General features: G+C 46.8%; 1 protein-coding gene across 1 annotated transcript; it reads left to right on the top strand.

Moving 5' to 3' along the window:
- Positions 1 to 929: 929 nt before the first annotated feature.
- On the top strand, positions 930 to 14602 carry LOC128715913 (mucin-19). Its single transcript, XM_053810834.1, has 10 exons — positions 930 to 972; positions 1839 to 1927; positions 2017 to 2211; positions 2308 to 2477; positions 2543 to 2794; positions 2864 to 3082; positions 4014 to 4829; positions 5584 to 5808; positions 5880 to 6004; positions 6147 to 14602. Exons 1-10 carry the CDS (start codon positions 945 to 947, stop codon positions 14600 to 14602), a joined length of 10575 nt encoding a protein of 3524 aa, XP_053666809.1. The 5' UTR covers positions 930 to 944.
- Positions 14603 to 15332: the final 730 nt, after the last annotated feature.

Raw genomic sequence — 15332 nt, 5'->3', positions numbered from 1 at the left:
GCGAACGAGAGAGCAGAAGTGTGTGGAGAAGGCGCCCAAACGACGAGCAAATGAGCGAAAATACAATGCTGTGCTGTGGCCACCGTTTTCGCTGTGTGTTATGTTGTTTGGGCCGTGGTGCGATTATGTACGCCCAGCATGAGGATAGCGCGGTGGCAGCTTGATGGTGTGTGAAACTATGCTGGCGTACTGCGTGAGAAGAGCGTGCAGCGCGTAACCGCGGCTCTGTGTGCGTGTGTGCAAGTATCGGAGAAAACCAATCATAAATAGTTTAAAAAACACACACCGTGGAGGAAGAAATAACAAACCGCCTTCACGGTAGAACAAAGTGTGGGCAGATTCGGCAATACGCTTTGCCTCAAGCAATCCGCTACGAATTGGTGCTGCCGTTTCACCGGAAGCACACTACGAAAAGCACTTCCGGAATCGAAACAGTGGGGACTCGAACTGCTTACCGACAAAGCCAAACAAATCTTTCGCCTGTGCCTGTTAAACATATTGCCGTACTTCGGTGTTGCTCTTTGTTCCTCGATACGATTTTCGGTTTCGCTTTTATTTATCCCTTATCGCAAGACCAAATGCGTTTTTACTGCTTGCTTGTGTTAGAATGTGTTAGAACTTTGCCAATTGCATTTCTTCACTCTGGTGTACAGCGCAACAAGGCAAATCTGGACAACAACATAGCTTCGAACGATGATAGGGCGCCCTTCTTCCTTCTGTGTGGATCCGTGGCGAAACGTGTAGTATAAGTTCGTGAAAGTTCATAATTTGATTTGAGCGTTCTTCCTTTCTTCCCGTTTCCATGCACGCAACCAAAAAACAACGCCCGGGCAATATACATTATACGCAAAACACGCGACCAAACCTGCAGGACACGGCAAAAACAAGTATTGGTCTTCCCGAGACCGGATCGGAAACCTGGCCGTGCTTCAGAGTCGAAGGGCATGTTTACCACTTTCATCGGCTTAATTGGTAAGTTTTGCGACGACCCGATAAAAAGTGGCAAAGGCTTGGGATACTTCTTGTTACCCGCAATCCCGTGCTCTCTCCTGTTAATGCATTCTCCTTTTTTCCTAATCGAACCCCGCTGCAGTCGATAGCCTAACATTCAACTGTCAACTGTCCTCCTTACGCACCAACTAACGGAGTATGTCTTGCGCTTCACTAAGCGATCGCCGTTCATCGTTCAGGCCCCGCTTGCCCTTGGCATTGAGCGCCAAAAGCAGGTTTTTCTGTGAGCGCACATAATTATGCTATCCTCCATTATGTGTTTCTTCATGGTTTGCACCGGTGGGCGAGTCACATTTTGACTGACATCGATTTGCATAAAGGCGCGCATTTGATCCTTTCCGTTTTTCATGTACGCATGGTTGTGCGAATTTGTTACATTTTGAAATATTATGGCGCGGATGGCGGCTTGAACACACAGTCAAACCTGTGAAGTAGATCAGTAATTCTTTCTCGTCCTTTTTTTTTGTATATTTAGTTTATTTCTCTAGAACCTTTCGTTCCACTACACGATCGTCGTGAGTTCGAGTTTTCGTTCGCAATTTATCAAATGTAGTTTCTACGTAGTACTGTTTAGTTGTGTCCGTATTTCGTTTTTACAGATAAATCATTCCTATTATAGCGATTAATTTTTTATCATTTTCGATCTTTTATGTTACGTTTGACTAACGTTCACGGCAATCGTCATCAACAATGGTTCCACTCTATGCACCTTATCCAACCCCCGTCGTTAACTAATGGAACACATAATATCCCTCAAGTCCAAACAAAAATCATTCGCGGACGCTAACGGAAGCTTCCCAAATTCTTATCATTCATGAATTTTATAGATATTCAATCATGGTGGGAGGTGCCCTGCATTGCGCACTTTTGTTCGGTGTTTAGTACCACCTTCCAGCTGCCTCGGTTTGACATTGAGGTAAGCTATACTAGCAAAGCAATAGTGTGGTTTAGAAGCTTTTCTAAATAATCTTTTCTTTTCCCTCTCTCTTTCCCTGTAATCAACAGGATCTTGAAGAGGCCCTTCTAACAGATGCCGATGCCGAAGGTGAAGTAGATTTGAAAGTATATACCGCGCGTTTGTTGCCGGAACTGATCGTCGCACTGTTGAAGGGCTGTGACTCGCTTGCACAGATAGGTGCGCACATCAGCCCAAGTAACTATCAGATGTTCCTGAGACGTCTGTTTCGTCAAAAATGTCAGGTAAGTGTGACATTATCGATAGAAGAAGGAGCAGTACCACCGCTTAGCGAAAACAACCACCGCGTTATAAACGATAACCAATTCCCATTGCGGCAGGAATATAATGTGGATAATCCCTTCAATGCCGATACGGACTTTGAAAAGTTGCCGCTACGAACCAAGATCCTGATATTGAAGTACCTATGCGATTTTCGCCTAGATTCCGAAGACGTCAATACTACATTTGCGAACTACGAAGCAGATAGTTTGCGCCTGGAACCGATAGGGTAAGTGTAACAGTTTCTACACACGTACGCATCATCACTAATTAATTCCCACCATTAACATGCAGCTACGATCGTAACGGATCTTCGTATTGGCACTTTTTTGGCACACGTTTGTATCGAGAAGATAAACCTAAATCGGTGAAATCTTCTGTCTGGCAGGTGATTTGCTTTACCGAAGAAGATTGGCGAAACCTAGCGAACAAGCTCGACAATTCCAGCAACGCAAAGGAGCGCAACCTGCACGATCTGTTGGTGGAAAACTTTCTGCCTTACATTCCGAAATTATTTCACGATAAAGAAAGAGAACGTCGAAATAGGTACAGTAAAACCTAACCCAAAGATCGATCTTGCAAGGTTGTTTATAATTGTTGTTTACGTTACTGCAGGCTTTTCGAGAGGCCCAGATCGGCTCGGATAAAGCTGTTGCAGGAGGGAAAAAATTTGCGCCTGCAGGAGCAACAACAGCAAAAAAAACAGCAGAAAGAGGAAGAGATTAACCGGAAGAGGCCAGTACAGTCGGAAGAGGTGCGACAAAAGACACTCGCACCAGCGCCGGGAAGAGCCCAATTGGTGCCAGAAGCACGTGCGAAACGAGCCGAACGACGGTTAGAAGCGAAACATTCTAACTCTCTTTAGAAGGACAAATCCCTTCCCTTCACTAGACGGCAACCGTTACTGATAAATTGGCGCAAAGACTGAACCAGGTCCCTTTAAAAACAATACCCCCAAAAAACACAACATAACTACTCAAAGACGAACAAAATGCAATGTCCAAAATTGTGTCTCCACCTATTCGACGTGATACTCTCTCCTAGATAGGTAGCACACACAGACACTTCTCCTACACAGCGGGGACCGTAGGCTTTTTGTTGTTTACGAGGATGATGAATGTGTGATGCTAGCAGACAGACTACATATCGTTGTCGATGTTGGCGGGTCTTTCCGTACAGAAGCAAAGCGAATACACAATCGGCATCACGGACGTCTGAATTACTTGAAAAGACTCTAGAATCCCCGACGATCAAAATCATCGATTACGCCAACGCAGAGTGATCCAAACTGAGAGCCGCACTGTGGTGCGGGACGTGAGAAGTGAACCATGTTTGTGACTGAAGAATAGATGTGTCGATGCTTTAGTTTTGTTGTGCTTCCTCTTGCGCGGGCTTTCCTTGCTTGTAATGTATGTATGCATGTTTATTTCCTTTTATCTTTTTAATGTCTTCTTTGTTAACCATTGAAAAGTTTCATTATTTCCATCTTATTAACACGGACAAAGTCCCTTTCTGACAACCGTGCTGCTAAATTAATATTGTGACCCGTCAGCATATTGTGCTAACATACCTTTCGGAACTCTTAAAATGCGAAACGATTCGTAACGTTTTCTATCCATTTTACACTCTGCAAGCCGCCAATAACATTCAGACATCTGCACTGTTAATGGGGAAGCTAATGAAACTTTTAACACAATTATTATGTTTTATTTTAATTTATAAACGTTCCTATTGACTGTATGCTTTTGTCACCTTTTTTCCACAGATCTCGATCCAATTCCGTCACAAGTATAGTTTCGCCATACGATAGCTCCCCAGACGAGGCATCCCTTCTCACGCGTGATTTTATTTTTCAGCCAGAAGAAAACGCATTCCGTAACAAAGCAAATAGCCCATACCTTTATCGCAGCACCACTAATTTGAGAGATTCTACTTCTTCATCAGTAGTAGGTTCACTGTACTATTGCGGTAACGACGAACCTAAAGCTACTACGAGCCCAATACGCAGTGCGTCGGTCGTGTCATCAACACGATCAACTTCGGTTTCATCTCGTGATCGAAGTAACTTTGGTTGCAATAGTAGCTACGGTCGATCGGAGGACAGTGAAAGCCAGTACGATACCAAACCTGCGGTCTACAACGATTCGTATTACATTGTTAGCCAGCGAGAGGACAGCGAAAGCCTCCACAGCTTCAGCGATATAGAAGCGGAAAACAACATCAATAGTGGCAACACAGATACGAACAACAAACAGCAGCTGGTGGAGTCGTCGGAATCATCCTCCATCAACAAACCATTGTGTCAGCAGCAGCAAACGAAAGCGGAACGGAAAGATCGTCCCGTCCGATTAGTCAGTGCTGAAGTGGAGAAATTGCTGCGCTCGAATCACAACATGGCGCCGACAGCAACCAAACTGCCTGGCCGTCAAACGAACAATTCATTATCCTCTGTTACCGGGCCCGTCATATTGCCGTTCGGCGATGCAGCGGCAAAAGGCACAGCAAGTAACAGCGGCAAGGGTAATGATGCTGCAGCGGGTACAAACCAGGGCCGGAAAAAGAAGGGCAAGTCTACGAATGTGTAAGTATTGTTCTAGGAAGCATTTGAATTCGAATGAATTTGGCTTCCATTAAGGCGTTTAATACATTATTTGTTTTTTTTTTGCACGATAGAGTTTAAACCAACTGATATTGTTGAATAGTGCTAGAGGATTTTTTTATAGGATACCTGTACAAAAATTAATTAAATTTTCATTATTTTGATACGGTTTTGTACATCATTTATGGTGGTGTTGTTTACAAAAGATTAAACGTAATATTAAACCTTGGTTAGATTCCACATTGGCTTTGTAAAGTTATCCCTGTTTGCAGAAATCGCATTTAAGCAATGAACGTAATCATGAGAAATGCATACTAAAGCCCTAATGTAATAGTATCGATTGTTTGTTTCCTTTTCTCTTTCCTCTTGTAACAATGACTCAACTCACCCGTTTATCATCATCATCCTGCACTTCTTGTACATAATCTTACTTCACGCAACTACTCCGTGAACCACTGTTGGTACCTTGTTCTGTGTGTGTGTTTGTTGTATGTACATTAATTGTGTTCCCGCTATACCCGGATTTCCTAATATCGTACCGTACTGTGCTATACCGCCATCAAAACAACTCTGCACTACAAACACGGCTGGTGTTACGTGGGACAATCCACGGTATGAATGTTGGAAATCATCACTCACTCACCGATCATCCTGTAAATATCCTTTAAAAAAACGTAACACGGCTGCATCCGGCAAATCCTACGGGTTAACGGGTGGAAAATAAACAACCCAACAGTATAACAACCGCCGCTACCTACACCAACACTAGTTACACCAAAACTGGCTGTTCCGCTTCCTCAATTTTCGTATCATCATCTCTTAGCTTTACCGAAACCGATGAGGTTCTGCAAATTGGTATGCACAAGGTGCTGGAAAGCATCAAGAATCACGACGATGCCTGGCCATTCATGGATCCGGTCGATGAGGACATTGCACCGAAGTATTACTCGATCATTCGAAGGTAAATGATTGTAATTGTGAAAATAGTAATTGTTTTACTAATGCTGTCTTTGTCATCCTTAAACATTGCAGGCCCATGGATTTACAAAAGATGGAAGAAAAACTAGACAATGGAGAATACATGATCTTTAGCGATTTCCAAAACGATTTCAAATTGATCGTCAACAATTGTCGGCTGTACAATGGGCAAGCAAATGGTGAGTACATTACCTAATTAATAAACTTGTCATATCCAGTTTGTTGATTTGTTTTAAATTAGTTTATTGATTGATTAAACTCAAAGTTTTTAGAATTTGAATTAACCCTTTTGTGTTGTCCTGTTTCACTCTCTTGTTAAAGAATACACGGAAATGGTGAACAACTTGCAGATTGCATTTGAACGTGCCAGAAAGAAATATTTCGACGAAAACTCATCGGACGAAGAACTCATGAACCACGAGTATCCAGATGTTAGCCGAGCGAATGCCGCGTTTAAAGAAAAGTTTTCCTCAAAGGAATGTAGCAAACCACTATCCTCAGACGCGGTGAATGGAAAGAGTGAACGGCAGCACAGCAAACCTTCGAAGGAAACGGGCAAAGCACCAGACTACAGAAAAGAAAAGTCAAAGAAAAGTGCTAATAGTTCCGGCGGCAATGGCAATAATAGTTTAAGTGTAATGTCCAACACCGGCACCAATGCAAACTCCAAAGAAAGTGTTGATGCATCGTTCCGCGGGAATGACAAACCGTGCAAAGAATCTAAAACGAAATCAGTGAAAAGTGGTACGACGGCTGTGGCGGAAAAAAAGGGTGGAAAAAATGTGTCAGGGTATAAGAAGCATCCGACAACGGTCGGGGCTGGGTCGAAGAAACATAAAACAAACAAACAACAAGAAGTGGATTCGGAACCGGAACCAGATCCGGAACCGCCGGAAAAGGATAAAAGCGCATCGCGAGTGTACAAAACTGTAAAACGTAAGCGAAAAGAAAAAGAGAAAACTGATAAAGTAAAAAGCAAAAAACAAAAAACAGAAGAAGGTGATTACAGTGATATAGAAGTGCCGGAGGATGAGGAAAATATGGACGATAAAAGTGAAGACGACCGAGAGTGTAGTGAGCCGGAACGGAAACGTCACAAGAAGGATCAAGGGATGGAGCCTACGGAACATGTGAAAAAATTGCAGGGGCACGCTGATACCCTCATGAAGGGGGACAGTAAAGTGGTGGAAGATGTGAAAGAAGAAGAGGACTTTCCAGTGTATGAGAGTAAGAAGAAGGCCGCTGTTAAGGCATTGCAGGAAAAGGAGAAAAAGAAAAACAGTGCTAAAGTGAAGAAGGAAGAAAAGAAAATTAACAAAATACCGAAAGGAGCTAAAGGGAAGGAAGTGAAACGTGAAACGTTTTCCCCAATACGAGGGCGATCGATGTCGCGGTCACCCAGTCCATCTCCGGTGTATTCATCGCCCAAGAAACAGTCACCCGTTCGGTCACTGAGTCCAAAGAAAAGGGAAAGCGCACGTGATCTATCTTCCGATGCCGGGGATCACCATTCGGTGCAAGGTAAAACTGGGTCCAAAAAGGGGAAAGCGAAAACCGGAACCGAAAGCAATGACGGCCATCAAAAGCAGCACAAGAAAGGAATAAGCATCACGAAAGCGGGATCTGGCATCGCAGTGGCCAAATTAGATAAGAAGACAAAAAAATCGGGCACTCTTTCGTCGACGAAGGGGAAAGGGCGACAAAAGAAGGCGGGAAGTAGTAAACAGAAAACAGTAGCAGAGCTGGAGGAAGAGTCAGAGTACGAAGAAGTTGTGGATGATCGGCGAGATTCGCCACAAATTCACACCAATGGCGAACGCATCGATGCGACTGACATGAGTGACTTTGAAGACATTGAAGATTTACGCGTGAAGGCACATGATACCAGTGTTGAAGAGTCGGCAACAAACAAATCATCGGATAAAACAAAAAGCAAGAAAAACAAAACGAGCAAGAAAAACGTCGGAAAATCAAGTGCTAATGAACATCACCGTGGTAAAAAGAGTGGCAGTAAAAGCAAGGTAAAGGGAAAGGAAAAAAAGTTGGACAAAAAATCCCACAAACGCGATAAAATCGGCAAGGTTAAGAAAAAGTCTAAAGCTTCCAATAATGAACGTACAGTTGGTGAAGATCGGGAAACATTGTCGAGTGTCGGTGAGGATGAAGACGGGGTGGATTATGATCAGGAAATGGAAGAGTTCGCGAATGTAGAAAAAAGTGCCTCTAAACCCGTAAAGCAATCGAAGGATTTGCGTTACGCTGCACAGCGATCGATGTCACGGTCCCCAAGCCCAGCAAGATCGTACTACTCCGACGATCGCTCGATCCGGAATAGTGATGAAGAGGATGATGATGCTCACAATGAACGAAGCTCATCGTCGCACAAGCAAACCGATGATTCATTTTCAGCCAACCGGTCGATCACACCTGACATAAAGGATAAGTTTGATCTCATCAAAGAACGCCGTAACAGGGCAGCGGCAGCGGCTGCAGCAGCGGCAGAAAGTAAAGCAATGGCCAAACAGGCCAAAGCTAAAGGAAAAGAAGTCACGACTACTGCAGGCCTTGGGAAGAAAGGAAAATCTTCCAAGGGTAGCAGCAACCGGGGTCAAAAGCAACAACGTGATGTAGTAGACGAAAATACCGTTCTCAGTGCAAGTGCCTCTTCGTCCAGCGGTAACAAACAACAGCAAAAACAGTACGGTGATGAAGATGAAATAGCTTCCAGTGAGAACAAATCAACAAAAACTGGTGGTGGTGGTGGTGCCACGTCGAAAGGGAAGAAAAATCGAGATAAAACAATGAGTAACAGTAGCGAGTCGGCGACTGTTTGGGCCAAACCGGGTGACAAGAAACATGCTCGCCCGAGTTCATCAGCTGACAGCGCGAAATTTGTCGACCGAAGTAACGAGTATGATTTTGTGGACGATAGCTTAACGGCGGACTCAAAGGTGAATAAGAATCATGCCAAATCTTCCCCTGCTAGTGGTAATGCATCCAAAACGGGAAAGAAATCGACGGCAGCTGTGGGATTTACCGGACAAACGGGAACGGCCTCTCAGAAACATCCAAAATCCAATGCGAAAGGTATGCCACAAACTTCTGGTAGACACTCGAAAACGGCAGCAAGTTCGGCTGTAAGTGGTGCAGGTGCAGCTAGCGCAAACATGGAGGAGTTGGAGTTAGAAACAGAACAAACACTGAAAGACATAAACAAGTGGCTAGAAAATACACCACGTTTTCCCGAGTACAGTTCGGCTAGCAACTCCCCATCGCGGTACATCATGGACGATTTCGACACGGTGCCGGTGAAGATCGAACCGGCTGATTTCCGTAAACCGATTCCACTTTCCCAACTGCCTGCCGCAAACGATGCTTCTGCCGGTCCGTTACGAGGGGCCAGTCCAGGGGTGGCGACGACAGCAGCTCCTCCGAAGGCATTTTCACCTCGAGCAGCCGCCAATGCAAAGGATTCACAATCTACTTCATCGACGGCTGGGAAACAAACGGGTACGAGGTTGCCATCACAATCGAAAGATGGCGCTAATAAGAGTGAATCAGGGACGGTTGGATCTGAGTCCATCGCCGTTGCTACCGCATTGAAAGACTCTACCAACAGTAACAACGGTGGATTGAGCGGTGGAGTTGGTTCTGCTGCGGTTGCTGCCAAAGCTGCAGGCTCTACAAGTCACACTATTTTGGGTCCACCGCCGATCATACCACCGCACTCACAGAAAAAGGAACCCAAAGAACCTAAGCGAAAATCTTTAAAGGAAAAGTTATCCCTTGGGCTTGGGGTGGGTGGACGCAAGCGTGAAATACATCACCACCGCACGACAATAGATCGATTACAGCCGGGTAAAACCAAGGGTAACCTCATAGGAACGATTCAGAATCTCAACAAACCGGATGAATTGTTCCCGCTTGGTGGTAGTAGTGGAGCTGGTGGTAGCAGTGGTGCTGGCAGCAATCCACTCAACAAGGTAAAGGAAGTGAAGAATTCGTTGATCGTGAAGACGGACGAATCGAAACCGAAGCTTAGCCTCGGTACGGTGTTGAACACGGAAGGGTTTGGCATCGTGCAACAGCACAACTTTGCCGACGACGATGACGATCCGGAACGACGATCGTTAGGATCTAAAGAAGACGGAGGCGATGAGGATGATCCGATCGTTACGATCGGTAGCGGAGCAGTAAAGCCTTTAATGAGTTCGCTGAAGACTGTCACACTGGTCAATGTCGGAGGAGGTTCGCCACCTGGTGTCCGGGAAGGAGGATCTGGTTCAAAGAAGGAAGAACCTTCCATTTCAACGGTAACAGGTGAGAAACCAGAAGTTAGCAGCGATCTTATTACTGCAGAGGCAAAAAGCTCTACGTCTTCAGTTGTGGAGAAAACGTTCTCCCAAGAGGATGCAAAATCGGGAAAAGAGGAAGCAAATGTGAAGGATACGCAAAGTAACAAAAACAAGGACAAGCCATCTGCAACACCTAACCTTAACGCTTGGATTAAGGCGTTTGGTGCGCCGAAAAAACCGAAGAAACCCGATGATATGGAAGAACCGAGTAAAGATTCACCTATATGCGATAAAAGCAAAATCAACGAGAACACCTCCACGCAATCATCCTCGAACGAATCCTCGTCCGGCATTGGGAGTCTTCCGACTGTACCCGGTAGCCTCGAAAGTCCTAGCTACCCAACACTTCCGACAGTGCCTCGGCAAAGAAAAGCGAGCACAGGTAGCACTGTGAGCGAACGGTCATCATACAGCCAAGATCCGGACAGTCCGCGCATTGGTATCGATGAGCGGCTCGGAACGTATCCCGCACCATACCCAAGCCCGATCGGTGCGTCACCGATCATGACGTCACCAAAGCTGGACGAAACGCAGAAGAGTCCCTATCATCCACTAAACGGCGCGATCAAGGTTGGTTTCTATCAGGACACCACCCAGAAGAGCAGTCCAGAGAAGAGTTGCAGTCCGCGTGATCTTCCATCGCCGTATCCTCAGTACTCGCAGCACCTTTACACATCCAACGCAGCCAACGCTTCTGGCAGTACGACTGGTACAAACAATAACATTGGTGGTAACACCGCGGTATACGGCAACTACTCATCATATGGTGGTACAACCTCCGCTATCGGTTCCACGGGCTCAAGCATTAACCAGAATAATCCGACCACCGGTAGTGTGACGGATAGTTTTAAAGGTTACGGAAAGGAGCTTAAATCACCGGTTGATTTCTACGATCAGTACAAACAGCCGGCTTCGCAGGAATCGGACTACAACTCTTCTATGAGCCCCAGTACAAATCCTAATTCTCCCTATCACAACCCGGCGTCGTCACCCTACCAGCAGCAACCGAACTCTCCTTCTTGTTATCAACAGCAAACGGCGGCTTCTTCTTCCCCCTACGGACACCAGCCTCCATCGCTTGCTTCACCCGCCTCTTCAGGCGGTCCACTATCACCATACAATGCACCAGCCGTTCCACACAGTCCGGCCACGAGTCAAACTACGCCCGGAAGTGTCAGTGGTCACTCGCCGTATAATCCCAACCAGGGACAGTCGCCTTATCACAGTAATCAGGCTCCTTCAGCCTCAACGTCACCATCCGCCGGGACCACGGTGGGATCTGCCGGTCAACCTAAACTGCAGTCCAAACCAAATACACCGTTACACCAAAGCCCCAACTCACCGTTTTCACAATCAAACCAAAGTTCGCCCTATTCTCAGCAAGATCCCAACTCACCATATTCTTCCCAAGGTGGTCAACTGTCGCCTTTTCAACCGATGTCCCCTAAACCGCAGCAGGCTTCGTCCGCTGTAAGCAGCGGCAATAACAGCAACAGTAACAACAGCAATCCAGTTAAGCTGGCACCACCAATTATAACACCTCAGCAAGCAGCAGCTGCGGCTGGTGTGATTCTTCCACCCGAGTCTCCTGCCCACTCCCAAGCACAAGCGACACCGCCGACTGGAGTAAACCAGGCACAAAACCTGACCGGAGGAAATGGCACCGGGAACGGTGGCAATAATCAACCTTCAAGTACAGCTGGAGCAACAATTCCATCAGCACCAATGCAGCTTAATTCACACCAGTCGCCCTGGAGTGCTCATCATAATCAGTACAATCCGTATTTGAATCATCCGGGTGATACGGCTGGAGGAGCTGGAAGCATGACCTCCTCATTGCCACCAGCTCCGGCACACATGCCACCATCGCAGCAGGGGCACCTAAGCAATGTGCACACGCATCCATCGCCAGCCCATACACAACACCAGCAACATCAACAGCAACACCAACAGCAGCATCAACTGCAACATCAGCAGCAACACCAGCAAGAACATCATCAACAACATCAACAAAATCATCAGCAGGCCCACGGGCATCATCTTGCAACGGCACAGCAGCAACAACAAAGTCACCTCGGCAACCTGTTGATGGGATCCAACAATAATCCATACACTTCCACTTATGGACGATCACCATACGACCTTAATTCTGCGTCAGCTTCGACGACGTCAGCAGCGGCAGGATCGGGAACAACAACGGCATCGAATATCGATCATCATCATGCGCAACATCATTCACAGCACCTGCACCATCAGCAACAGCACCATACCACTCAGCATCATCAACCACAACAGCATCATCCTAGTTTAAGCGGGCTCAGCAACAAGAACAGCCCTAGCACGGCCTCTATCACCAACTCTTCAAAAGTACCTGAAATGATAAATCTAGGCTATAGCGAACCAGAAACCAATAGTACCAAAACATCGCAAGACGTTCCGATGAACATGGAATCCTCGGGAAGTATGGCCGGCGGTCTTGGTAAGGAGAAAAGTGACGGTACTAAAGACAACAAACACTTGCAACAGCAGCAACAGCACCAAACATTCGATCACCACATGGGTGGTATGGGTTATGGGAACCCGATGGATATATCCATTAGCAAATCGAAAGCTTTCGACATGTTTAATCGCGCAGCGACGATGGCTTTCCCGCGTGGGTTTAGCGCTCCGGCCTTGCATCAGTCAACCTCGATAGGCAACTCGAGCAGTACGGCGAACAACGCTGCTAGCGGTTATGATCATCGCTCAATGCAACAAGCGGCCAACATAAATAAGGCACACGATATGAGCGGAGGTGGAACGGCGTCAAGTGGGTCCTCGACAACACCCGGCTACAATATGCAACAGCAATCCACGGGTGGGAAGTCAGCCTCAGGGAATCAACACCCAGCGGCAGATCAACCACATCTCCCGCGGTACGATCAGCGCAGTCCGCAACATTTGCAGCAGCACCAACAACAACATGGTGGCGGACCTTCCGTTTCTGGGTCCACATCGCAAGCAAACAACACGGCGGATCTCAGCAGCACCGGCGGAGGTTACAAGCCGTACGGTACGTCGACAACTTCGACCACTCCCACGTCGCTGATGGATCCAGCAATACGTAATCTCAGCTCCCTATCGTCGCTTTACAATACGGACGATCGTCTACTCGGTGGTCCGGGTGCAAGCGGCACCAGTTCCGGAAGCTCTGGCGCCGGATATTACGACAAAGGTATGCCACCGGCTGCGCACATGTTTAGCAAAAACCTGCCCCAACCACCTCCAGTGTCATCGTCGGCATCCACAACGTCGTCGGCCGCTGCGTTGCAACAGATGTTTAACAACACCATGGCGGCCACTTCGATGGCCGCTTACAATGCAAACCGCGAGCAGCCGAATGCTGCATCCTACGTGCCATCACCGAATTATCATCATCCGCAGCAACATCATCAGCGCAATGATATGATGAGTGCGAGCAGCATTCAATCGCAAAAAATGTCACATAATGCCAATGTGCCGCCGACGACGGGCAGTGGTGCTTCCGTCAGTGAACCAGCGCCTGCACCGGCGAAACCAAAGCGAACGAGAAAAAAGAAAGACCAAACTCAGGAACTAATGGCTCAACAGCAGCAGCAGCAGCAACACCAGCAATCGCTACATCAACATGCAATGCATGCCGCACATCAGCAACAAACGCTCAGTGCTCACCAAGGTTTTCCACCCTACCCTGGACTGAAACCGCCCAACCCATCCACGTCTGCAGGTGGTCCAACCGGAATGGGATCGTCGTCTGCCGCTCCCGGTGCAGTTGGAAATCCGTCGAGCAGTGGCGCAGAAACGTCCGCGATATCTCTCAAAACGGCCAACATAGTGCCCGGTAGTGCATTTAACTTTGGTCCCGGTCCAACCGGACTCGGTTTACCCCCGGGCAGCCTGTACGGAGATACCTCTGGTAGCACGTACCTGGAAGATTCGTATCGCAACCCCCAGAACCCATACTACCTACCACCGAGCCATCGTGGAACAGCACCAACAGGTTCTGCTGGTACCGGTACGGAAGCGGATAAGTTGGGCAACCCAATCGGTGCTCAACCGACGGCCCCGGGTTCAGTGGCTGCTGCCGCCGCCGTTGCAGCTGCTTCGGCTGCGGCCGTGCATGGTCCACCGCCACCGACCGCTGCGTCCCCGTATCATCAGTTCTTGGCTTCGCATCATGGCACGCGTCCGTATCAGTTCATGAACCAGTTTGATCCACTCCATCAACAGTACCTGCGACAGGAAGAGCTACGGGCTCAGATGATGATCAACCAGGGTCTTCTTGCGGCACCACCCGGTGGAGCTCCCGTTGCGTATGGACAGCCGGGCTATCATCATCCTGCGATCGGCATGCACAAGCCTTACGACGCGATGAACAGCATGAACCGATCGCCATTCCTATAACATCCGCAACCGCCGATCGTTGCGAACTTATCGGAAGGGCAGCAGTAGGCAAGTGAGGTGACAATGTTTGTGGAATGAAAGTTACATGTGCCCAGAACATACATCACAAAACATTAATCTCAGTTGACTTTTTCCTTCGTTCTAAGAACGACAACGAAAAGTAAATGCTTGTTGGTAATTGTGTAGAGTTGGGTGTACAAAGGAAATAGGTTTTCAAAGCTCTTGATTCTTACATTCACGTTTTACGTTGATATAAGTTGAACAGTGAAATATGATTTAAATTTAAATTTAAACCTTCTTCATAATTCAAGGAAAGGGTGCTACTAACTATACTCAATGTTGCAACGGAGATGCATTACGTAGCCGCTACTGTACCATGCATTAGCTGCACTGACAAAAAGTATAGTCTTTAGAAGAGATTTTTTATAGTTTGACCATACTAATATGCTGTTTGTGAATCCCGTAAAAAGTGTGTGAATTCGTTGTTTCAGCCTTCGTTCCTGATACCAGGATGATAAACTCTGGAGGAACTGGTTGTTTATGCCAGATAAGCGAAGGAGAAAAAATTGTCCTTACATAGAGAGCAATGAGTGACTAGGTTCCGCATAAAATGTGTGTGTGTGTGTTTTTTTTTTGTTATATATTTTTTATCCCTTGGAGCTATTATCTGGTTCAATTATCTGAACAAGTAATAGATCGTGCGTAATTATCATTATTCATAAAATCACTA

Source organism: Anopheles marshallii, chromosome 3, assembly GCF_943734725.1.
Source record: "Anopheles marshallii chromosome 3, idAnoMarsDA_429_01, whole genome shotgun sequence".
Lineage (NCBI taxonomy): Eukaryota > Metazoa > Arthropoda > Insecta > Diptera > Culicidae > Anopheles > Anopheles marshallii.
This window is presented reverse-complemented; position numbering and strand designations above follow the sequence as displayed.

Excerpts from the sequence above, each read along its gene's own strand:
- LOC128715913 (XM_053810834.1), top strand. The coding sequence starts at position 945 with ATGTTTACCACTTTCATCGGCTTAATTG. Across the intron at positions 2,478-2,542 it reads TTGCGCCTGGAACCGATAGG|CTACGATCGTAACGGATCTT; the intron begins GTAAGTGTAACA and ends ATTAACATGCAG. Across the intron at positions 6,005-6,146 it reads GTACAATGGGCAAGCAAATG|AATACACGGAAATGGTGAAC; the intron begins GTGAGTACATTA and ends CTCTTGTTAAAG.